Source organism: Panthera pardus, unplaced genomic scaffold, assembly GCF_024362965.1.
Source record: "Panthera pardus isolate Hobbes unplaced genomic scaffold, ASM2436296v1 HiC_scaffold_1, whole genome shotgun sequence".
NCBI classification, from domain to species: Eukaryota; Metazoa; Chordata; class Mammalia; order Carnivora; family Felidae; genus Panthera; species Panthera pardus.
Window position 1 is genome coordinate 66,256,468 of NW_026526654.1, and position 25,667 is coordinate 66,282,134.

Here is a 25,667-nt window from a genome sequence, read left to right on the forward strand (position 1 = left end):
TTAGAGGGATCACCATCCCAGGTATCAAGCTAGAATGTGCAATCTAAAAAAACAAAGCAGAAACAGACCAATGAATACAGAGAACAAACTGATGGTTTCCAGATGGGAGAAGGGTGGGGGATGAGCTAAAAGGTATGCCAGTAATGGAATAAATAAACCACAGGAATAAAAGGTACAACGCAGGGAATGCAGTGAATGGTATTGTAACAGTGCATGGTGACAGATGGCAGCTATACTTAGGGTGAACAGAGCATAACCTCAGAGTTGGTGAATCACTGTGCTGTACAACTGACACCGAGGCTAACACCGTGTGCCAACCATACTGCAATGAAAACATTCAAGAGGCAACATATTCTCTGTGAAAGATCTTGAACATGTGGTTATGTTGCTAATCTCAAACAAAAATAAATATTCAGATAGCCACTTGAAGGTGTAAGACAAGTAGCCTAGGGGGAAAGAATTTAGACACTGATTACTGTCTCTTACTGGGAAGAAAGGTTGGAAGTTAGAATTAGTGAAATCGAATTCAGTATATTGTTTACCATCAACTATCGCATAAAGTCCCGGAATAGATTTCAGGACTTTATTATAGCAGCATTCAACTGCAGTAATACGACTACCTTTTGTGATCTCTTAAAAAAAAATCAGGTAAGTGATGATTAGGTATTAAGACAACCAGCAAATTTTATCGTAGATTTGGTCACTGTGAAAACAATGTATAAATAAAAATCACTTAGTCTTAAGTTACAACATGCAAAGGCAGGGAGGAAACACTTAAATCTCTCCTTAATTCTTCTATTTTTGTAAAGTTTGATGGAAAATAAAGAGGTTGGGTTAAATAAGAAGTCAAAATAACAGAACAGGGCCAGTCAGTAATCCAAAAATATAACACAGTAAAACTTCACAGCTAGCATTCTACAAGCTGGCCAGAAGTACCAGATACCGCTTCTTTGACAACATAATCAAACAGGTTATTGTTAGAGTCCACAAAGGAAAATGGTAAATATCACCTAGTAAAAACACAACAGACACATCTGACTGTTTCACTTTCATTTCCTGAACTGCAAAGCACAGTGAGATTAGAGAATTAACAAGAAACTAGTCTCATGTAATATATCTAGTCAACAGGTCATATACCTGTCAAAAGGTACAGAATGTAAGACAAGTGTAAATAAATATAAAGAAAAAACTCAAAACCAGTTTGCAAACTTCAGTGTCTATCGGAATCATCTGAGGAGCTTTCTAAAGTACAGTGCCAGGGTTCTACCACTGCATCTACAGAAGCTCCACAGTTGGATCAGGATACCTAAATGGGAAAAAGGCAGTCCCTCAGGTGATTCAGAGAGAACTATGCTTCAGGCAAGCAGTGACACAGTCACATACACATAGTATTAAAAAAACCTAAAACCCCCCAAAATATTAACTACCCTTCCACTGTAGATACAAATACAGAAGAAATGTGCACTGAGCCCACCTTCTTCCTGGAACAATGGTCATGATGACAAATTTCTTTTTATTGGAATCCTTATCGTTCTCTTCTTTAACAAAAGCATACAAAACACACACTTGCACACCTCCCTAGAAAGTATAACACGCCCAAACTTCCAGTCTCTTTGTGGTTTTGAAATGACTACCACAAAATTATTCAAGAGACTTTTTTTTTTCAAGTAATTTCTGTGCCCAACACGGGGCTCGAACTCACCACCCTGACATCAAGAGTTGCAGTCTCTACCGACTGAGCCAGACAGGTGCCACCTTACTTGTTTTTAATCTATCACACTCCACACAGAAAACTTAGGCAAAGGCAATTTAAGTTTCGGTATACTTATAAAGTTTACAGTGTTTTTAAAATTACAAATGGGATAGGGATATACTTTCTTCAGTATTGGGACACTGAAATAGACTGAATAGGACAGAAAAAATCAGTACCAATTATTTTACAGATACTTATTGAAACTGTGTGTCAGGTACTGTTCTAGATAATAGCATAATCAGTAAGAACAGGTCATTATACAATGGATACAGCAGTATACAAAGTCCCATTCCTTAGGAAACGTATATTCAGCATCCTGTATCAGTTCTCTTGTTCTCTAATTAGGAGAGGTCTGATTGGTAAGCAACAATTAACCCCCCTTTACGATGTATGTCATCAGGTTATGGCCAAACTATATTTCATAGGTAGCAAAGTCATAGGAGCAAACTGCTTTAGAGATGGGTGAGATCTTAGGGCTTTCATTCCATTATTTAATACCCACAGGAGTTACCTGCTTAAGGTCAAAGAGCCAACCAAACAAGGCAGAAAAGAGCAGGGGCAGGAACCTAGGAGTTTAGTCATTTGTCAAGTTAACACATATTCACAATCATAATAATTTATATGTTTCACGCATATGTTTCATTCTGTATTTATTGGGACGTGTTAAAATCAAGACTTTTGCTGCTTATGCTAACAGTTGAAAGAAAAAACATGAAAGTAATAAAACAATTTTTTTCAGGGAGCCTAGGTGGCTCAGTCAGTTAAAATGCCTGTCTCTTGGGGCGCCTGGGTGGCTCGGTCGGTTAAGCGTCCGACTTCGGCTCAGGTCATGATCTCGCGGTCCGTGAGTTCGAGCCCCGCGTCGGGCTCTGTGCTGACAGCTCAGAGCCTGGAGCCTGCTTCGGATTCTGTGTCTCCCTCTCTCTCTGCCCCTCCCCCGTTCATGCTCTGTCTCTCTCTGTCTCAAAAATAAATAAACGTTAAAAAAAAAAAAAAAAATGCCTGCCTCTTGATTTCAGCTCAGGTCATGATCTCACAGCTCCTGAGTTGGAGCCCCATGTTGGGCTCCGCTGTGACAGTGCAGAGCCTGCTTGGGAATCTCTCTCGCCCTCTGTCTCTGCCGCTCTCGCTCTCAAACATTAAAATTTTTTTTCCATTTTTGTATTAGTAAAAATCTTAATTTTTAAACCTTTACTCTCACAAACATGATATAAAATTAAATGTTGTTGCTTTCACATTTTATCTCTTCCTTCTTTTTACCACCCAGTCATTCCTCTTCCGTTGTAATGAAAAGCTGTTGCAATAAGGTCTAAAATCAATATGAAACTATTTTCAAACTAAATAGTAGTCACTATTTATTAAGTGTCACCACATGTCAGGAATCGTTCTAAGTATTTTACTTAAACCTCATTTGCTGCTCCTAACAATCTTATGAAGTTGATGGGGTAACTATTCCCAGCTTACAAATGGTGACACTAACACACAGAGTAGCTGGTAAGTGTGTGCCTATTTAGGAATCCAGATCATCTGGCACAGACACCAAGCTTCTACCCCCTTTGTTAAAGGCTCAACCTAGACATTTGCATATGGGTAGAACTCCCCATTTCCCAGGGGAAAGGGTTGCCTTGACACCCAATTTGTTTAGATACGAACGAAGCCCACTTTTCCAGGCTCTGCTCTGGTTAGTTCTGGGAACACAGCTAAGAACTTTACTGTGCTATTTCTGCAACTTTTTTGCTTTAATTTACAGAGTCAAAATTCCTTTTTAAATTTCTGAAGAAGATTTAATACTGAATATCAACTGATTCCTCAAAAAAAAAAAAGTTCCTATACTGGGAGTGCTATGTGAAAACAAAGAACCCTTTTCAAAGGCATCTTAATTAAGTTGCAGCAGACATTACACAAAGTAGAATAGGATTACCTTTGGGTTTTTCTAAAAGTCTCTGACATGTTTCTTTGACTTTGGTGAAGAGTTCAGAACCTGCCAACTTTTTAGAAATCCCCACTCTTAGCATAACAGCTCCAGGTGTGAATTTTAAGAGGGCAGCCCCAGGCTCTCGTGGTTCTTTTGGATGCTTTGGCATAAGACCAGACCAATCCACATCTATCACATCTAATGGATCTGTAAAAAGTTAAGAATGGGATTTTGTTTTTACATCAAGAAATAGCATTCTTGTTATCTTTTGATAAACAGAAACTGCAAAACATAGAAAGCATTAAGTAACAAGTGTTTGAAAAATAACCGTCTTAAAATGAAAGCTTTACTATAAAGACTAATATTTAGAATCTAAGGACCTTTCCAGTAAAAAAAAAAAAAAAACCTCACCAAAAGATAACAGGCAAGCAAACAAAACCCAAGCGCATTCCTACAAATTTAATACTGCGAACAAATAATCCATCTACTGACAAGGGACAATTGAAAAAATTAACAGTAATGTTCTATTTAATAACATATAATAAAAAAGATATACATACCTTCTACATTAGTAGAAAATTGTGAAGTACAAAACAAATTAAGTCAAAATAAAATTTTAACGTTTTACATTCCCCAACAAAACAAAGACCCGCACTATGATATTAAAAAAAAAAAAATTATAACGGGGCGCCTAGGTAGTACAGGTGGTTAAGCATCGGACTCTTGATTTCAGCTCAGGTCCTGATCCCACCATGGTGAGATCCAGCCCCGCGCTGGGCTCTGGGCTTGGAGCCTACTGATTCTCTTTCCCCCCCTCTGTCTGCCTCTTCCCCCACGCGTGTGGGCGCTCTCTCCCTCAAACAAATTACAACAAGCAGACTAACTGGGACGTTGCTTCAGGCTGTGGTCACCAGAATAAGCTCTGGCGGAGTGTACGGTTCTACACTATACAAGGGAAGATAATTACTGAGTTGAGAAAATTGACAGAGGTATATAGATCTTGCATAAATGTAATTTCAACAATTATAAATTTTGAATGACTGTTTCAGAAGTTGGCTTGCGGCACCACGACCGTGAAGCTTTGTACCATACATCTACCATCCGGAACATTGCTGGGCAATCAGTATTCGGTTAGATTCCAAGTTATATAACATGAATTTCAACTTCTGGAACGGAAATCTTAGAATTTGACTATTTTAAAAGAGACCCTGTCCAATTCGTAGGCAATGTCGACTTAAAAGTGTGCTGACCACACAGACTGTGATTTTCATTGTATTGGCCTTTCAGTCTCAAATAAAACCTAGAAAGAAAAATTCTGCCTTTCATTACTTAGCAATGCCTTAATACCAAAAATCAGGTCATTTTTACGTTCAACCACCTTTGTAAATGATTACCTGGCATCTTCTCCTCATCCTGTTGGTCTTCCCTCTTTTCAGCATCACCTGCTAGAATTTCATCTAGTTCATCATCACTGATTGGCTCATATCCTTCTCCAGCACCAGATCCTAATGAATGTGCATCATCTAACTTGGATTCGTCATCTCCTGTTTCGGGAAGATTTATCTCATGTCAAAGAGCACACGGGAGGGACATTTAAGTGAAACCAAAGAGGAAGAGGCTGTGCACACTAAAATATTTGAAAAGCGTTTTTTTCCTTAGAAAACTACATTTCTTAATATTCCAAAAGAAAAATTAAATTTTAAGTGCAAGAACACAGTAGAAACAAGTTATAAGATTACAATTAAAATGTGACAAAAGGTACCGCTAACTTATTAATTTTGCTTCTGTATGTAATGTTTTTATAATAAAACTTTAAGTAAATCCAGACAAATTTACTAACTTCAAAAGGATGTAGTAATTTCTTTACTTAAATAAACTCATTAATTTAAAAGACTTGTAGACATTAATAATTACATTTATTTGAAAAATTGCCGCTGATTCTCCCTCTACCTCCCAATTCATCTCCCTATCCCAACTCAATTTTAAAGAGAATGCTGTAAGAAATTGAAAAATATTTTGTTGGTACCACTAGCATATATTTATCTTACCAATCTTTCTCAATTACTTAGGTTAGGCTTTGTCACCCAGTGAGTTAGCTGTGAACTGAAAAGTACCCTGAAACTAGAGAGTATGTTTAATATTTCTAATCAGTTATCCACACACTTTACTGAGTTTGCAACAGTATGCTTTACAGGTATAAATGTGCAGCAAATAAAATATAATAAACTATGAGATGTTTCTGGTCATTGTATAATTTTCTATTATGTTCTAGAATAATCTCCCAATTCACTTCTAAGGTAATCAACTTTAATGACTTCATTTTACAAATATACATCTAAGCATAAAAGCATATAATAGGATTTGTATTTTTTCAAGTTTATCCCACTCATTTTCCTACTTTAGGTGAATAAAATTTTTCATCTCACAGTAGGTAATTCACCTATAAATTTCGATGCTATGTTATGTGTGATCACAACCAGTGAATGCTGTATTTTAGGGATGAGGGGCACTGACTCCAATCACAAGAGAGTTATTATGATTATTTCAATTATATTCAATTAGACTCCAAGGTTATACCTCCATTAGTACTATGGCTCAGGATTTGAGGCTATTTATACTCAAAATTGAGATGAAAACATAATGTGAGGAAACACTGAGATAGAAATGTTTTTGTCAAGTAGAAAAAATATAACAGCTGCTGTATTGGAACATAATCTGATCAGATAACCAAGAGATAGTAAAGATGTTTATAGTTTCAAAAGAATGTGCACTTACTCTGGGCCCAATGTTATAATACAACAAATAAAAAGAATAGTGAAATAACTGCTGCTTATATACAAGTACCCTAGAAGTTTCTTGAGGGCTTGATATCAGAACAATGGTGTTAAGCACTGGTACCAGAACTGGACAATCCCACGGAGGCAGAATTTCCAGGACAATTCTCAGGGAAGCCATTACTCTTGTTAAGCTAGCCTATATAATTTACCAAAGAATAAGACGTGGGTATATATATGCACAGGCAGAACATATTTTCATTCATCAACCATTTACTGCATCCGTGCTATAGTCCTGATGATAAAGAAATGAAAAGCTACGGTCCCTAACAAAGGAGTAGAGTATAGTGGGGACAAAACCAAGGAAAAATGATTGTAATACAGCGTGGGGATGCTATAAAAGACATATAGACAAGGTGCTATGGCAACCTGAATAAGTACCGTTAGCAGAGAAGGCTTCATGGAGGAAATGATGCACAGACTGGGAAATGAAGTCTGAATAAGGGAAGATAAGAGGGCAAACATCTACCAAGCAAAGGGAAGAGGGAGCACAAAGAAGGCTGGAGGGCAGTGCACGGAGAGAATTCAGAGGCATGAGTGGTCTGTACTAGACTGGGGGTGAAGAAGAGAGTGGAGGCAGTGAACAATGATGTTCCCCACAGCTGAGGCTGGCTCTTAGTGGGCCAAAGGGGAAATGCATTTTCAGGGAGTGTTGACTGTTTCGTGTATTTGTTCTCAAATGCCCTGGAAAACAGAATCACTAAGAGTTATCTGAATCTGTCTCTGAACCAAGAAATAACTTCCATTTTTATGATTTTTTTTTTAAATATCTAAGAAAAGAAGGTGATAACTATTTTTTACTGCATCTACCTTTTATTTCATTCAGGTGAATCTGAACCAAGTATACCATGATAGTACAAATCAGGGGACCACATTTTTGAAATAGCACAGGGCTTTTCCTTATGCATATCAGAACACCTTCACGAGAAAATATTTTATTTCCTATGAAATCTGAAAAGGAATGGAGCAGATAACAGACAACAAGGCACTCACCTTCCACACTCTCAGTTCTCTCCGCTTTGTTTAGATCTTCAAATCCCTGCACAGATCCTAGATCTTTATCCATTTTTTCTTTATCCAAAGCAAGACAGTCTCGGGAAGTGCCTTCTAGGTCTCTTTCATGTTCACTCTCCAGTTTTGCTTCACTGCGTTTTACAGACTCTATTTGAGAAGAACTCTCAAAAGTTCTGTCTCTGTCTCTGTCCCTGTCCCTTTCCATAGAATCAGGAATTAGTCTCTCTCTTTCCCTGTCCAAATCTCTCCGTTTGTCTCGTTCTCTCTCTCGTTCCCGCAATCTATCTCGGTCCCTGTTCCGTGGCCAATCTTTATCAGCATCTCGGTCCCATTCTCTCTGTCTCGTGTCTCTCCTCTCTCTGTCCCGGTCTCTATCATGCTCATATCGATCACGTTCTTGAAGCCTATCTCTGCTATCAAACGACCCGGATCTTGAATGGACCTGTCGATCTGATTCAGGAGAACTTCTTCTTGAACTATGGCTCCTTGAATCCTGGCGATCTAAAATAAATATACAAAGAGTTTACACAAGGTAAGAAATAAAATGCTTCACTGCCGCCATACTTGTATCAAATCACTGTGTTATGCACCTGAAACTAACACTGTATGTCAACTCTACTTCAATTGAAGGAAAAGAGAAGGAAAGAAAAGAAAAAGGGAGAAGAAGGAAGGAAGGAAGGGAGAAGGGAAAGAAAGAAAGAAAAAAAATGCTTCATTTTAGGGTCCTTTAAAACTTACATTTGATGTTTCCATAGTCCCAATTATTCAAGAAACTCATTTTAAGGAAAAATTGTAAAGTGCTAATTAAAATATGTAAAAGCAAGGGAACATGTAATTTTCCACTATAACCACAAAATATCTTCCGAGAAATACATACATAAAATGGGTAAGCATTAACGGAACTGATCACTTCATCATCTGACCTCTTCCTATCCCCTATCTTATTTTCTGTGGTCAAAAGAAAAAGCACTGGCTGCAGGAGGAAGAGCAGGAAGGTTAAAATTTCAAGCATCAGTAAGGAACCTGAATACGTGAGCCCTCTGCCAAGATATACTACTAACACCCTGATATCAAACTGATGGACGTCACTCAATGTACCTCTATTATAATAATGTTAGTGTTAATGTCGTAACAGGTAACATTCTGGTGGCATGGTTAAGCTCTCAAGTTTCTTAAAATTTAAGGCAGTATATAATGTAACCAATGTCTCATTTACGTCAAAGTTACAATTTGTATAAAAGAGAAAAGTGTATAAAATACACTAAGACAGGAAGCACTGGCTAGATTAGAATTCAATTTTATTACCTGAAGAAGTACTTCGACTGGGCTCTCCACGCTTTAACTGATCAATCCTAGACTTCCTCTCTCCTGTGATCTCCAGACTTTTTGTTTTCTCTCTATCTCTCGAGCCACTATGCAGTACTCTCTTTCGACCACTTTGGTCATCCCCACTTCGATGGGCGGAATCATTGGACGGGGAGCGGAGACGACCAGACGTATGGCTCCGATTGCTCCGATTGCTGCCGAGGCTGCTACTCCTCTTTTGATCCAGCGGCTTGCGATGCGGCGCATCTTCTATAGTGACGTGCGGCGCCTCCACCTTCTCGGCGCGGGTTCTATGGCACTTCCTGTGCGAGTCTTCACCGGTGCTGTTGGTGGGAGCGGCAGACGAGGAAATGCTGGGGGCGGACGCGCTGAAGGCGGCGGAGGCCGACGAGGAGAGGGCAGCAGAGGCGGTGGTAGAAGCGGCAGCGGCGGGAGGCGGAGGGGGAGGAAGAGAGGACGGGGAAGGAGTCCTTCCTGGAGTGGCAGCCGTGGCGGCGCGCTCCGGTTCCGCCACCTCCGCCCGGTCAGGCACGTCCTCGTCAGACCAGTCGCTGAACGCCGTGTCTTCCTTTTTCTGAGAATCCTCCAGACCGCCATCCTTACCATTGGACAGGTCAACCAATTCCTCTTTGGCTGTTAGAGGGGGCGTCCGCGGGCCTCTCTTCTTCTTACTCTGCAGGACGGCTTCTTCATCAGAAATATCAGAATCGCCTTTGGATTTCTTACGTTTCTTCTCTATACTTTTCTTCTTCTGGCCCTTTTTTGGTGAAAATACTTGACCGTCTTCAGATGCTGTCTCTGTGTTACCCCTCTCTAACCCAACATCCTCCTCCTTCTTTTTCTTAACAGGTTTCTTCTGAATTTTGGCTTTTTTCTTGTTCTCATCATGAGCTCGATCAGAGGCGTCTCGCTCGTCAGACGGGTGGTGTCCCATCATGTCTTGTGGGCGAGTTCTTGAGCTTTCCGGGATTTCTGTCTGTTCTCTCTGCTTATCTACAGAAGAAACTTTCTCTTTAAGCTCCTGCTCTTCATAGCGCCTTGAACTCTCTTTTCTTTCCAGTTTACGATCTTCCTCTTTCCATCTACCCTGCCTGTCTTCTGGAAGGTGTGATGGACTGAGAGAACGAGACTCTTGAGGTCGTACAACCTGGCTCAAGAGTCTATGTTTTTCATCTATACAAAAAGATGAAAGCAATCACACTTTCACCAGGTAAACAACGTTGCATTTACACAGAAATAATAATAGCCCAGCCTCTCACTTTTCATTTTAAAACTTTAAAAACGGCAATAATTTCACGAAAAATATGGACTTACTACCAACAGGAGATGACCGTGCCACTACGATAAAGTAACTGTATTCCTAACATATACTTTAGTCACATGAGCTATTCAGAGGCAGCAGAGCAAGAAAAATTTTAAATCCCACTTCATCATTTCCTGTTAATGCCAAAGAATGGTCTCATGGTTACAAAGGAATGTGGATACAGAAACACAGAAGACAGGTTCTGCTTACTTTTATCATCTCCACTGTTGTAGGTGTCACTGTCGGGAGAATGTTCTCGCCGGCGCTTAGGTGACTGACGAGGGCTAGGACTCCCTTCATTTCTATAGCGCTTCCTAAATAGGACAAATATAGTTTAGAAAATTCCAGAGGATGAAAAAGAGATTTCTTTACTAGTTTTCAGTATTATTTCTTTACTATAACTACAAAATATAAGTGTAAGAGAGCAATACTGTGAGAGCTGTATCATATAAAAGGTGTTCAGCATGCATCTTGAATAAAATTCTTCACTTCGTTTGTTAAGACATACAATTGTGATTTAAAACACATGACAACAGGTCTTTCTTCATCAAATCGCCAGATTTAATAATTGCATGGTGGTAACATATAAGAGAGGAATTAATGTACCGTCTACTAAAACTTACTCGTTAATTTTATCTTTTATGATAAATACTTTATGCTGGGAAGCCAAATGAGAAAATCAGTATCTGCTTTGGAGTCAAAAAGATATGAATGCAACTTACAGCCATGTTACCTATTAGGTAACCTTAGGAAGTTCCTTTAAATCACTGAACCTTAGCTTTCTCATCTGAAAATGGTCGGGAAAAACCAGGGTCCATCTCATAAAATTGCACTTAGGAATAAATTAGTTTTATCATAAGCCTAGTGCTAGTTATGTTGTGAGTACACTGTAAAAATTGGTTCCTTCCTTTCTCTTAAAACTAAATCACTTGCTTGGTGGCAAATTAATAAAATAATTAAAATGTTCACTATATTTCTTATTCTTTAAGTTAAACATTAAATGACTAGTGATTTATATCTCTGGTACTTAAATTATTCTAGTGAGTTCCTGTATTGTCAGTAAATTTTGACTACCTTTTTTTTTTTTTTTTAAACCACTGTTTATAAATACTGTGGTCAAAAGTTATGAAACATACTGCAGCACACATATCTCCCTCACGGCTCATTTACATAAATGAGTAACCAGGGTTTCGGAAAAAAAAAGAGATTAGTGTGACAACTTACAGGCTCAAGTTCGTACAGTTCCCTATCCAAAGCTCCTGCTATCATTAGGCCGTCTATTCTCCCATTCTTTGAATCTGGGCTGGCCCACCGGCTTGCTATGACAAGAGGATGTGGTGAAAGTGACAGAGTGTAAGTTTGGAAAATCAGGACTCAAGATGCATTGCAGCTTCTGCTTTTGACCTCTTGGCATGTTTCTATCATTATATGGAGAATTTAGACTATTGGAGAATGAAAGGTCGTGTGGAGGAGAAATGAGATGCCCTAAACAGCAGCCAGCACTAAATGCCAGGCATGAAGAGTGAGGCCAGTTTGGGTCATCCAGACACAGGTGAACTGCCAGACCCACCTCGGAAACATGAGTGACCCCAAGTAAGATCAGCAGAACTGCTCTGCTGAGCCCAGCCCAAAGTGCTAATCCACAGAATGATGAGATGACTGCCTCTTATTTTAAACTACTAACTTTATGTGTGGTTTGACGAATAGCAAGAGGTAACTGGTATATTGAAATAAAGCCAATAATTAAAATGTACAAAAAAATAACTTTAATTTCTAGGAAGTATCTATAGAAATAAAATTAAGAGTAAAATAAATAGTATGGCAAGTCAGCAAACAAAACCTGCATAATAGGGGTTAAAAAAAAGTTTTGGGTAAATTCAACTACTGAGATGACAGTACAATTGATAAAAACATCAAGATATTAATCTCATACAGCTATTGTTCTAGAGCTGTTTGACTCCTAAGTTTGTGGGGTCCTTGCAACGTTTGGATTGTCCAACCATGAAAAACCAGAAGGAAGTTTTGCTACTGTAAGCAGAGATCAGAAGCATGGAAAAACGAAATCAAAGCACAGGACTGCATAATAGATAAATAACAAAGATTTCACAATTTTCATCTTAGAGACTTTAAGGAGGTCAGAGAAATATGTATTGTATGCCTACATGTGTTAAAAACAGTATCTGAATTTTATGTTAATGTAAGATTATTTATTAATGGGGAAAGGGAAGCCAGTGGATGTGAACTACAGAAAACCCTGGCTGCAGATTGAAGGGAAGCCAAGACCTAATAGAAGCAGCCTCCACTTCTGTGCCTTGTTCTTTGTCCACAGTCATAATCTACAACAGCAATGATGAAAAACAGCCGAAAGCAGGGAGCTGTATTCACCATAATTCACATGAGCTAGAAGCAGAAGCAATGGAACTGAATATATAAATTATTTCCAGTTTGTTTTAGCAAACTTAACCATACCCTTTATCCCAGCTGGTATTAAAAAGGAAAAAAAAAAAAAAAAAGGCAGTTAACTCCAATAAGCTTGGTTTTATGTCCATGAAACCTCAAAACTGACCAATCAGAGTCCAAAATTCTCATGGCTACAGTGATTTAATTTAGCTCCCTTTCTTTGTCTATTCCTCAACTGATGAGAGTCCCAACATACATAGAGGGCTGTGAAGCTGACAGGCATACACTCAGGCCATCTTAGCCACCATCTGGAGAAAACCTTTCGGAGACTAGAACTCACACAGAAGAAAACAGTGGAGAAATGGACAGACAGGATTCCTGATACATTGTTTCAAAGTCTGAACATAGTCACATCAGAACAAATGAACTCTAACCATGGACTTCCAGAATATCTGAGCAATCCTTTTTTTGGGGGGGGGGGCAGGGGGGAGGGGGAAAAAAGAAAAAAAGAGAAACTGTCCTCAGATACATGAGAAGATGGGAACACATCTTTTTTGTTATTTTTATTTTTTTTATTTTTTAAATTAATTTATTTTTTGAGAGACAGAGACAGAGACAGAGACAGAGTCTCTGTCACAGAGACTCCGAAGCAGGCTCCAGGCTCCGAGCTGTCAGCACAGAGCCCGACGTGGGGCTCGAACCCACGAACCATGAGATCATGACCTGAGCCAAAGTCGGCCGCCTAACCGACTGAGCCAATCCAGGCGCCCCTATGAGAACACATCTTTTGATCCCAATAATCTACTATAACTCCATAGCTCAAGATAGGTCAAGTCTGTATCTCTCTTCAGTGGTTGCAGGACTTCCTTCAGTTTTAAGACCCTGTGAATGCTTCTGTCACTGGAGGTAGTTGACTCCAGAGTTATAAGTACCTAAAACTCACGAAGGATTATCAGAAATGGCACAGTCACTATTTTTTGGTGAGTTGCCAACTCCATCAACTAGTTTTAAGTGGGTTTGATGAGAGATAGGTTCACTGATTTTATCACTTTTAGGTTGCATTCCTGTTAAAAACAAGTCGACAGAAGTCGAACAAGCCAATATGCCATCAAAAATGGCACAGAAAACAAGAGTGATTAATTCTATCCATGGCTACAGAAATAGTAGAATGAGAAAGTGTTTTTCTTCCTGGACAATTCAAAAGACTTTAAACACCAAGTATGTATTAATAAAGTTGACATCCAGGAAAATGTAGAGAGGGAAAAGAATTACAATGAAAATTTCATGACAATGAGATGTTTTGAACTCTACCGAAATGTAACTTTAAAAAACAGATCCATTCCCATTCTTACTTGGACTTTCTCTCATCGTGTCCATCTCTGGGATTCCGGTCTTCTCGGGTATCTTCCCGCTTTTCTCTGCGGTCATCTCGTCCTTTGTCTTTGTCTTCCCAATCCCTCTGACGCTCTCGTTCTTTATCTCTTTCCCTCGCTCTCTCTCGTTCCCGCTCTCGCTCTCTCTCCCTCTCCCGTTCTCGCTCTCTCTCTCTCTCCCGCTCTTCTCTTTCTCGCTCCCGCTCTTTTTCCCTATCTCGTTCCCTCTCTCTCTCCCTCTCTCGATCATGGTCACGATCTCGCTCTCTTTCGCGGTCCCTCTCCTTTTCTCTTTCTCTTTCTCTCTCCCGCTCTCTGGCGCGCTCTCTCTCTAGTTCTCTCTCCTTCTCTCTTTCCCGGTCCCGCTCACGCTCCCTCTCCCTCTCGCGCTCTCGGTCTCGCTCTCGCTCCCTGTCCCTTTCTCTAGCCCTTTCATCTCTTCTGTCCTCCACTCTGTCTACTCTTCGTTCCTCTCTTCTTTCATCACGCTCAAGCTCGTCATTCCTTCCCTGATGTCGAATTGGTGAGCTTGGTCTTTGATCTACAATGAAAATCAAGTTTTGTCAGTGATTAACTTGACAGATAACCTATTGGTAAGACAGCACGGCAAATTTTAAATTTTATCTGTGTATAGGGTCACGCTGGCAACAAATCAGGTTATTACATTTACTTTTAAATTAATCATCCAAAAAATCACCCCTAGATGTTTACAAATTTTTTTTCTTAGAGGTAAGTTTTATTTGCCCTCTAACTAACATGTTTTCTGCTCCCCAACAACCCCCCTCCCACCACCCGCTGATCCACCTTTGATCTTTCTCTGCATGCTCCCTACCCTACCTCCAGCCCACTGCTCCAACCCCACTTTCTGCCATCTCTACCCTTCACCTCTGATCTTCTCTGTCCCCCCAGCAGGACCTGAGAACACTGGTGGCAAAGGATAGGGGCAGCAGGAGGTGTAGAACATAGGAGCTGAAGGAAAAAAAAAATTTCCCTCGTAAGTCACACCTCTAATTTCAGGCTAAAATATATACACATCAAAGTGCAGCTATTATGTGAGGAAAATATAGTAGAACAAAACATCTGTCAATAATTGTTGCTGCAATATCAATTTATCATAAACTAGAATATTAAGGGTACTGATGCTTAGCGATCTTGAAGTAATCAAATATAAAGTGTTTCGTATTAGCGATATATATTTATACTAGGTTAGAAGTTTTATTCGATCATATAACTGACCACTCAGATGAAGAGCTGTTTTCTTAAAAATGTTAACTGATAATCTCATCACATTTTATATATATATATATATAAACATATACACACACACACACACACACAAATATATATGTGTGTGTATATATATATTTTTTTTCCCAGTACATAAATCATATAAACACAGAGAAAATGAATACATGCTGCCCAAATGCCCAGTTGAGCAGGAAATTAGTCTGGGATCAAAAAACGTATAAGAAAATGGTGTTAACTTTTCCACAGAGCTAGCAATTTTGGAAGTAGTTTATTGTGGCACAGTCTAGGGTACTGTGATGTTCCTATTTTCATATTATGTACTAATGTTTATGGGTTAGTCATCAAGGTCATACTGCAGTATGGTCAACAGGTTTGCAAGTGGAATATCTAGCACCAACTTATTAAGCAGAATAACTTTAGGATATTTCCAGGGAAAGGTTCAATGTAGTAACTTGAAGATCCTGTCTTATCACAGACAAAAAAGACAAGAATTATGGACATTTGCTCTTTAGAGGTAACAGATCAATACAGAAGTTCATAGAATTTTAACACTGAAACAAAACAAAACCTTCTCCAGCCCTTTCCTTCTTAAAAACACAGAAATTATGGTCCAGAAGTTGACTAGCCAAAGTCATAGAGATGGCAGATTTATTAGGACACCAGGACTATAAGGCAGTTCTCTTAAACCCTTTTTCACTTTTGCTGAAACCAACTTAAAATGGTTCTACTGTGCACCCTTGATTCCCCAAATGCCACATATTTATGGTCTTAGACCATTTGAGTTCCTGGTTTAGGGGTCAAACTAATGTCACAACGATTACAAAACAACCTGAAATTCAATACTGCAACTTGTAGTAATTCATACTTGAAATTTCCGATTATACCAATGTCAGAGAACAGACAGTTTTATGCACTCTCTGACAGATAAAAACTGTTTTCCCCAACCAAAATGACAATGTCCCTTACTTCAAAGAAAATGAAAAGGATATAAGAACACCACTTTAATGTATCTAAATTATTTTTCCTATCTTTTCCCCAAAATGTGTTCACCAAAGATGTGATTCTCTTCATATATTTATCTTAATGAATGACATACCCATTCATGAAACCCGGCATCTCTGAGTTATCTAAGTCCTATCAATTTCACTCTCAAAATATTGCTTTATTCCCTTTCCTCTCTCCATCCCTACAGTTAATATTATTAACACAAACTCTGATCACCTGTTACATGTCTATGTCACCAACAGTCTGTCTAACTGGTTGGTATCCTTCCCCAGACTCGCTTATACTTTTTTCATGAAAACTCTTTTTTCCAACTGCTTAAAAAGAGTGGTCTTGTAGGCAGTGAAAAGCAATTACATCAAAAATTTTAGCCTGATTTATTAGGCTATGTAGAACTTGGCCCATAGTCTCTCACCAATCCTTTCTACTAGCTTCTTTCCTTCCCTACCAATTATGGCATATACCTCTACTCCAACATCAGAATTCATTACTGCTCCAAAAGCATACGTTTCTTTTAGTCCTACGTGTTTGCACATACTATACCCTCTCCCTGCAAAGTGTTTCTTCCACTGTTCCTTCTAGCAAACTCTTTAGGGAGCTTTCTGGATTTCCTCACAACTCTCTGTGCTGCTTTGTTGTCTCACAGAACTTCATATAGTGGCAGCATTCATCCTCCTTCAATTGCCTGTTTGTGCCCTAATCAGCCCATGAAGAACTAAAGGGAAGACGGAAACTCCTGAGCACAGAACAAGGTGCCTGGGCACATCTCCACCCTCAACGTCTATCACTCTCCCTACTGCTCATCATACCCGGGTCACACTGGTCTTCTTTCAAACTCTAGGACATATTAAGATATTTTCCCTCTTGGGGAACTGGCACATACTCTTCCCGCTGCACGGAATGTTTTTACCCTCAATCTCCGCAATGCTAGCTTCTCTTGCATTTATGCATCTGCATAAATGTCATCTCAAATTTTTCATAAACCATCTGAAGTAGGTCCCTCTCTTATCCTTTATTTCTATCTAGGCCCCTTCTTTGTTTCCTTGATTGCACTCAATAGTCATTTCTGTTTTGGAGGAACAGGGGTGGTATCTTCCCTCCCGTGAAGTTCTACAAGGACAAGAACTACTTTACTTGAAGGACCCTAGCAGAAGTGCATGAGCTCTCAAAAAACATGGTAGAATATGTCAGTAACCTCAAAAATACAGTGCTATTTTAATCATACAACTGGTATTTACTGAAGTAGTTACAGTAAAGTAAAACAGAAAGAGAACAGGACTTGCAATCAGAAGATACGAGTTTGAATTATAGCTGGAAAACTTACGTCTCTGTAATAATGGCAAATCACTATCCTTCTCTTAGCCCAAATCCCCTAAGTTATGAAACATGAATTCTCTTATCATATCTCCACTCACAGGAATATTATAAAGATAAAAGGATTGTAAAGAATATTTTATATATATTCTCTGACTTAATATTGTAAAAGATATTAAGTCGGGGCACATATATATAAAGCAACTATCAAAATTCCTGGAAACTCAATACATGGATGGTTGAGAAATAAAGCTAAGATTGAAACCAAATTGTACTACTGAATTCAGGAATAAGATGAAAAAACCCTGAGCTCGGATATCAAACGGGGGGGGGGGGGGGGGAGAAGAGATATTAAAAAAGCATAGCATTACGAGGACATAGCATTAGATTAAACAGAGGTGAATCAGCATTAGGGAAGATAGAATTTCAGGTATCAACACACAACATATAAACTCCAGCCTCATCTGTAACTAAGGAAGCCCTACACATCTTTTAACCCAAATGCATTAGGCTTACCCTAACAAACTCAAATCAACCAAGTCTGATCTCATCCATACTCCCAAAGCACCTGGTGTCTTAGTGGCTTCGTTCTCTCATCACTGCTCATATCAATATACACTATTACCTTTGCGATTCAGTCTACTATGAAGCATTATTATTCAATTTCCTACCCCTTCAAGTTTTGTACTGTATTAATCTCAGCATTATAGCAAACCTTACTTTAGTAACCAGCCAAAGTTAGCAAGACCTTCATAAGATCTTAGAGTTTAAAATGCCCTAATATATACGGACAATAAAAGCTTGTTAAAGAAAGTCCTTATAACCCTTCCTAAATGACTTCCGGTAATCTTGTTGCAAAACTGATTTAAGAGAGTAAATCTAATAGAGTAGAATCTGATACAGATATACAAGATTTTTAAGCTTAAGTTTTAGCTTAAGATACGCCAGAATTTTTAGCTTAAGATATACAAGAACATAAAATTAGCCAAAGCCAAGTATTACAGGTTCTCAAGAAGGAACATGCAAAAAATGTTTCTTCGAACAACCCCCAGCCCTATCATCATCTTTTCCCCGCCCTGTTCTTTTGACAGCCCTCTAAGACTTTATTATTACAACTAATGAGTGAGTGGCCAGGATACCGGGGTGAGAAAGTTTAAGTATCTCCTAAATCAGAAACGCCTAGACTGGCACCCAAGCATCTATATTCTTCGAAGGGGTATAAGCCATTAGGTTAAGGCGAGAGACATTCAGCAGGGAGCCTCAGTTCTTGCAGCGTGCAAGCGCTTACTGCACCTCAGTACCCACTCTGCTGCCAACCAGGTACTCTGGTGGCTAACCACTTACATACTCTCCAATAAACAAGGAAGATCATATGAGTGAAGATAATAGTTTCAAATGTGTCAATAAGCAGAAGTCTTAAAAGATACATTAAAAAAGTAAACGGAGGACGGTTTTTCAAAAACGATTCTCCCAACCACTGGTGGTCATTATTTAATAATACGCCATCTGACAAACCTCTCTCTCTGTTGTCACGACGGTCTCTCTCTCCATGTCTTCTCTCAAACGAAGAATCCCTTGCTTGATCTCTGTTGTCTCTTTCAGGATATCTGTCTCTTTCAGGATAGCTACTTCGAGTTTCCCAGCTGTCATGATAGTTGCTACTACTACTGTGACTATCAATTTGAGAACCTCTTGTGCCTCGACTTCCTAAACAAAGGATATTCACACAAATGTTTAAACACATACACTTTATTCAACAAGTTATATCAGTCACAATCTTTTTTCCCAAATAAAACATACAAGTTAAGGTGTGTTGGGGTTGCTGCTGTTTTTCTTTTTTGGTGTTTCAAAGTATGGTAATCATTGTTGAAAAGAATATTAAACGTTGGATCGTAACACCCAAATGGTCTAATGATGGGCTCGGGTAAGCTAGGTCCCAGTTTTTACTATCTATTAAAAAAGTCATAATGGAATCATAAAGCAAGAAGACTCATTTCAATTAACCCAAATCCTCCTCCCCCCCCCAAAAAATAAAAGCTATCCATTCATATCTAATTCACAGAAATATCATGAAAATAATGAAAAGTAGATGTATATTATTGCTTTGATTACAATTTGTAGCAAAAACATTCCAATACAGAACCAAAGTACTTTGTTAACATTAAGTGGTGCCTAAAAATTTTCATTAAAAAATGTGGGAAATGAATGTTCATAGTAGCTTTATTTGTAAAAGCCCAGACCTAGAAAGTACCCAGATGTCTTTCAATGGTGAATGGTTAAACTGTGGTATATCCAGACCATGGAATACTACAAGGACCAACTACGGACACGTGTAACAACTTGGATGAAACTCAAGGAAATTATGCAGAGTGAAAAGGATACCTACGGCCTGATTCCATTATGCAATATTTGTGAAATAAAAATTGTAAAATGGAGGACACATTAGTGGCTGCCAGGGGCCAGGGACTTAAGAGAGGAGTCAAGTGTGGCTATAAAGGGGTCATACAGGGAGTCCTGTGATACACAGTTGAGTATCTTGACTGTGGTAATGGTAATGCAAGGCTACACAGCCACTGCTGGAAAACGGTATGGAGGGTCCACAAAAAAATTAAAAATAGAACCGCCGTATGACCCAGTAATCCCATTCCTGGGTGTATATATATACCCAATGGAATTGAAATCAGGAACTGGAAGAGGTATCTGCACTCCCATATTCACTATAGCATTATTCGTAATAGTCGAGACATGGAAGCAACTGAAATGTCCCCTGACAAATGGATAAAAAAAATGTGGCATATACATATAACAGAATATTATTCAGCCTTAAAAAAAAAAAAGGAATAAAAAAAGGAAAAGAAAAGGGGAAAAAAAAAAAGGAAATCTTGCCATGTGAGATAACATAGATGAACCTGGAGGACGTTATGCTGGATGAGATAAGTCACCCACAGAACAACAAACACTATGTGTGTGATACCGCTCACATGTGGAATCTAAAACAGTCAAACTCTTAGTAGAATGCTAACTGACAGGGCTGGAGATAGAAGGAAACACAAAGATATTAGTCAAGGGTACAAAGTTTCAGTTGTATAAGATGAGTAAGTCCTAGAGATCTACACTATAGCATAATGCCTGTCCACAGTTATAATACTGCGTTGGAAACTCAAAAATTTGGTAAGAGGGTAGATCTTATGTTAAATGTTCTCATCACATACATACAAAATAACAGAGAACCTGAGGAAACTTCTGCAGGTGATGGATATGTTTATGCCATAGACTGTAGTGAAGGTTTCATGATTATATACATATCCCCAAGCTCAAGTTGTATACATTAAATATGTGCAGCTGTTTGTATGTCAATCCTATCTCAATAAAGTGGTTTTTAAAAAATACATACAGCTACACACACACACACACACACACACTCTATAATAATAGGCTTTGAGCCCTTAAAAGAATTACAGAATAATTCTAAATACTATTAGCAATGTATTTTAATAAAAATATACGTATAGAATGCTTTAATAATTAAAGACCACAAAGAAGAAACTTAAAACAATTTTTAAAGAATAAAGATGAGCCCCACATAACATCTAGGAAAAAATAAGTTAAATGATAGCTTAGATGCAGCTAAGAGATAATTAGCAAAAAAAAAAAAAAAAAAAAAAAAGATTACATCTGAGGATACAACCCAGGAAACAAAAGAGAGATAAAGAGATGAAAGTTAAGAATCAAAGATGATATAATAAGAAGATTCGACATATGTCTAACCTATGCTGTTTAGAGTCACATTTAAAACAAAAAGATACAGTAAGGTTGAAAGGATGAAAAAAGATACTCATCAAATACTAACCAAAAGAAATGTTAGTAAAATAACGTTCAAGACAAAAAGCACTATTAGGGATAAAGAGGGTCATTCTACAATGATGAAAGGAATAATGTGCCTTATGAGTACCTAACAGTGAAGGCTTCAAATATTCAAAGCAAAAACTGATCAAATCACACAAAATCGACAAATTCACAATGACAGTGGAAGATTCAACTCACTTCTTTGTAATGTTAGAAAAGGCAGACTAAAACTAATTCCGTGTAGATTTGAAAGCATGGTTAACAAGCTTGATCTCAGAGACACCCTTTGCGTCCAACAATTAAAAGCACACCCAGAACATTTATAAAAATTTCTGAGCCACAGCTAAGTCTTAAATACAAATCCCAAAGAGCTGACTTCAAAGTCTTTTCTGACAACAATTAAAATTAGGGAAGGGGATTTATTTTAAAAAGTATGATTAAAAATTTTAAATCCCTTTTCTATGTAACTCATGAGTCAAAGAAGAAATCGTATTAAAACTTAGAAATAGTGTTTAGAATGGTTACTAATACAATTATCACACATTTCATAACAAAGGAAAACCCAAGAGTAGAAATTAATAGACCAAAAGAGATACAAAGGATACAAAAGAAATACAAACCAAAGATTAGTTTTTTGAAAAGACTCAATCAAAATAGCCTTATCTTTGGCAAGACTGAGCAAGAAAAACAAGGAAACATAGTCATAATAGAGATTTAAAAGAGTTTTGAAACATCTTTGTACCAAAATTTTGAAAACAAATTTCTTAGAAAAATATAACTTACTATACTGCTTTAAGAAAAAAAAACAAATCTATGACTATTATAATAATCTAAATCTGTAATTCTTGTAAGAAACTCAATTGGTAGTAAAAGCTCTAACCATCAAAAAAATAGGAAACCAGGTTTAACAGACAACTGTCGTTAAACTGTCACAGAATACATAAGTAATCATACGTCAATTATTCTAGAGGAAAAAAAGAAGCAACACTTCCCAACACATTTTCTATGTCTAGTATAACTTTGATTCCCAAACCAAACAAGAACATAAAAAATGAACTATGCAGTGGTAATGCTAGAAGCGGTTCAGGCTGGCTTGAAAGAGCCAATTGTGCACATCTCTTCTGCTGTTAGCAGCTCAAAATCTGCCATTTTATAGCATGGAAATTGGCAAAAGCTAAAAGCCAGGGCTTTTTCTGAAGAGTTCATTGTTCAGAATTTACCAGCATGCCACTAATTATATGTAATCTCAGCTGAAAACACAGATACTTAATTCAACATTAAGTTTTAACAAACTTATTCTAAAACTTAAAAAAAATGAAAAAATTCCATTTATCTTAGAAATGCCAGGATAGGGGCACCTGAGTGGTTCAGCCGGTTGAACATCTGACTCTTGATTTCAGCTAAGGTCATGATCTCATAGTTCAGTTCATGAGACTGAATCCCACATCGGGCTCTGTGCTGACAGCACAGAGCCTGCTTGGGATTCTCTCTACCTAGCTCTCTGCCCTTCCCCCATGCACGTGGTGTGCTCGCTCTCAAAATAAACATTAAAAAAAAAAGAAATGCCAGAATAGTTAGAAATTTTTAAAAATATATAAAACGTAAGTAGAAAAGTTAAAGGGACCAACTATGACCTTCTCAAGATCCAGAAAAAATGGTCATGATAGAAGCTGTTAGCTAAGTTGGGAAAATTAGCAGACATCCTTAACACAGTAAAAAACATCTGCTAAAAATCTTCAAACACCATGCTTAAGAGTGAAATGCCAGCAATAATACTTTAAAATCTGAAACAGAGCAAAGAAGCCCGTTATACCACTCATATCCCATATTATACTGAAAAAGATTCTCAGCAGGTTATTGACAGTACATAATCAGAAAAGAAAAGCCAAATCTGTGTGTTCCCAGACATAAATGTTTAAGAGAATCTAACTAGATCTACTATGAAAATACAGCAACATAACAATGTAAGATTAATATACAAATCTCAATTATCATTTCCATACACCGACAGCTTAGAAAATAAAGATTTTAAAAAGATATTATTTAGTGACACAGTTATTCACTGAAGCACTGTTCAAGAACAAACAAGAGTGAACCACCTGAACATCTATCAATATAGGATTTACAGCAGTCTTCCCTATCTGTAGCTTTGCTTTCTGCTATTTCAGTTCCCCAAGGTCAACTGGGATCCAGAAGCAGGGGATTCTCCTCCTGACATCTGGTCAGAAGGTCAAAAGTAGCCTAAGGCTACCTCATGATGTCTACATTATTCACCTCACTTCCTTTCATCACACAGGCATACACCATGTCACCTCACAAGGGTGAGTACGGTACAGTAAGAATTTCAAGAAAACCACATTCACGTAATTTTCATTGCAGTATATTACCATTGTTTTATTATTAATGTCTTACTGTGCTTAATTTATAAATTAAACTTTATCACAGGTGTGTATGTACAGGAAAAGACCCAATATATATAGAATTCAGTATTTTTTTTAATGTTTATTTATTTGAGAGTGCGTGTGTGTGCACATGCATGGGGAAGGGGAGACCCAGACTCCCACGTGGGCACCTGAAAGATGCTCAATATCACTCATCAGGGAAACACAAATCAAAACTACAAGGAGACATCACCTCACACCTGTCAGAATGGCTAAAATCAACAATACAAGAAACAACAGGTGGTGTGGAGGATGTGGAGAAAGGGAGCCCTCCTCCTGCACTGTCGGTGGGAATGCAAACTGGTCCAGCCACTGTGCAAAAGAGTGGAGGTTCTTCAAATGGTTAAAAACAGAACCACCCTACGACACAGCACTGGCACTACTAGGTATTTACCTAAAGAATATAAAAATACTACTTTTGACCTAAAGAATATAAAAATACTGCTGCAAAAGGATACATGCCCCTCTATATGTACAGCATTATTTATAATACCCAAATTATGGAAAACAGCCCAACATCCACTGACTGATGAATGGGTAAAAAAGACGTGGTATGTACATATACGATGGAATATTATTCGGCCATAAAAAAGGACGAAATCTTGCCATTTGCAAGGACATAAAGTCAGAGAGTATAATGCTAAGTGAAATAAGTCAGAGAGAGACAAATACCGTAGGTTTACACGCATGCGGAATTTACAAATAAGTAAAGATTAAAAAAAAAAGAGAGAGGCAAAGCAGAAGCCAGACTCTTAACTACAGAGAACTACCAGAGCTCTGGCGGGTGAGGGGATGGGTTCGACAGGGGATGGGGATTAAGGAGCATACTTGTGATTAGCACTGGGACTGTATGGAAATGCTGAATCTCTATACTGCATACCTGAAATTAATATTACGCTGTATGTTAACTAACTCGAATTTAAATAAAAACTTATAAAAAACTTTACAGTATATCCTACAGTAGACAAATGCACCAAAAAGAAGGGGTTAGTTGTTTATCAAGTTGACTGAAGTGGAATGATCTCCAAGGTATTTTTTAAGTGAAAAGAGCAGGGTATAGAGCAATACATATGTTTTTTTAAAAAGTGCATTTGTAAAACCAGAGGGGATGAGTACACACACAAATCTGCTTGTGTAAAATATTTCTGGGAAGGATACAGACAAAACTGGCAAGAGAATGAATGAGGTCAGGGGTAGCGGGGAGGTCTCTCACCACACATCCTTCCATACTTTTGAAATTTTAAGCCATGTGAATGCATTATTAAAAAGAGAGAGAACTTTTTTTAAGTACCATTGACAAGCGCACCAAAAATGCTGGGTACCCAGGAATAAAACCTGTACAAGGCTTTAACAGGAAAAAGTTACAAATTCATCAATTTGATGCATTTGAAAAAAAATCCAACAGTTTTTCATGAAATTTTTAAAAAAACAACTCATTTAAAAAACATGTATGAAAAAGCAAAAGGCCAAGAAAAGCGACGACTACTATGAAGGAGAAGGTAAGGGGCCTTCAGCTTAGTGTGAAGCTGTAATGCTGACCAAGATGGACCAAAAGATCAACAGAAAGAATGAGTGCTCAGAATTCTGTAGAAGCATTTCAGGGGAGGGAGAGAAGACAGTGGAGGGAAAAAGGCCAAAACGAATTCAGTCCAAGCAGTTCGGAGACAAATACGTTTAGGTGGGTAGTTCCTGGGTGATGGCAAATGCGTTTTAGGGGAAGGAAAGTGGCTCGAGATTCTGATATGCGATAATCGGAGGTGGTGTGAAGCGAGCACAAGCACACTGCGGGATACACAGTCGTGTCTGATACCATGAAGTCTGAAAGTCCACCATTTTAATCCCACTTGAATAATCATCTTACCATACATGTACCTGTTTACTAAAAACTATTTTCTTTT

The 25,667-nt window shown here is 38.2% G+C and overlaps 1 protein-coding gene across 9 annotated transcripts in view; it reads right to left on the minus strand.

The window, feature by feature from the left end:
• ZC3H13 (zinc finger CCCH-type containing 13) overlaps window positions 1-25,667 on the minus strand; it is a 96,234-nt gene that overhangs the window by 8,130 nt on the left and 62,437 nt on the right. For 5 of the 9 annotated variants that reach the window (XM_019447531.2, XM_019447532.2, XM_019447530.2 and 2 more), the window contains 8 exons: window positions 18,998-19,189; window positions 14,804-14,887; window positions 13,898-14,459; window positions 10,356-10,459; window positions 8,822-10,015; window positions 7,496-8,017; window positions 5,063-5,212; window positions 3,675-3,875 (listed from right to left, as the gene is read on the minus strand). In XM_019447531.2, the coding sequence (XP_019303076.2) occupies window positions 3,675-3,875; window positions 5,063-5,212; window positions 7,496-8,017; window positions 8,822-10,015; window positions 10,356-10,459; window positions 13,898-14,459; window positions 14,804-14,887; window positions 18,998-19,189 (3,009 nt within the window). The remainder of the gene's footprint in view (window positions 1-3,674; window positions 3,876-5,062; window positions 5,213-7,495; window positions 8,018-8,821; window positions 10,016-10,355; window positions 10,460-13,897; window positions 14,460-14,803; window positions 14,888-18,997; window positions 19,190-25,667) is intronic. The other 4 variants (XM_019447537.2, XM_019447535.2, XM_019447533.2 and 1 more) reach the window with 3 other exon arrangements.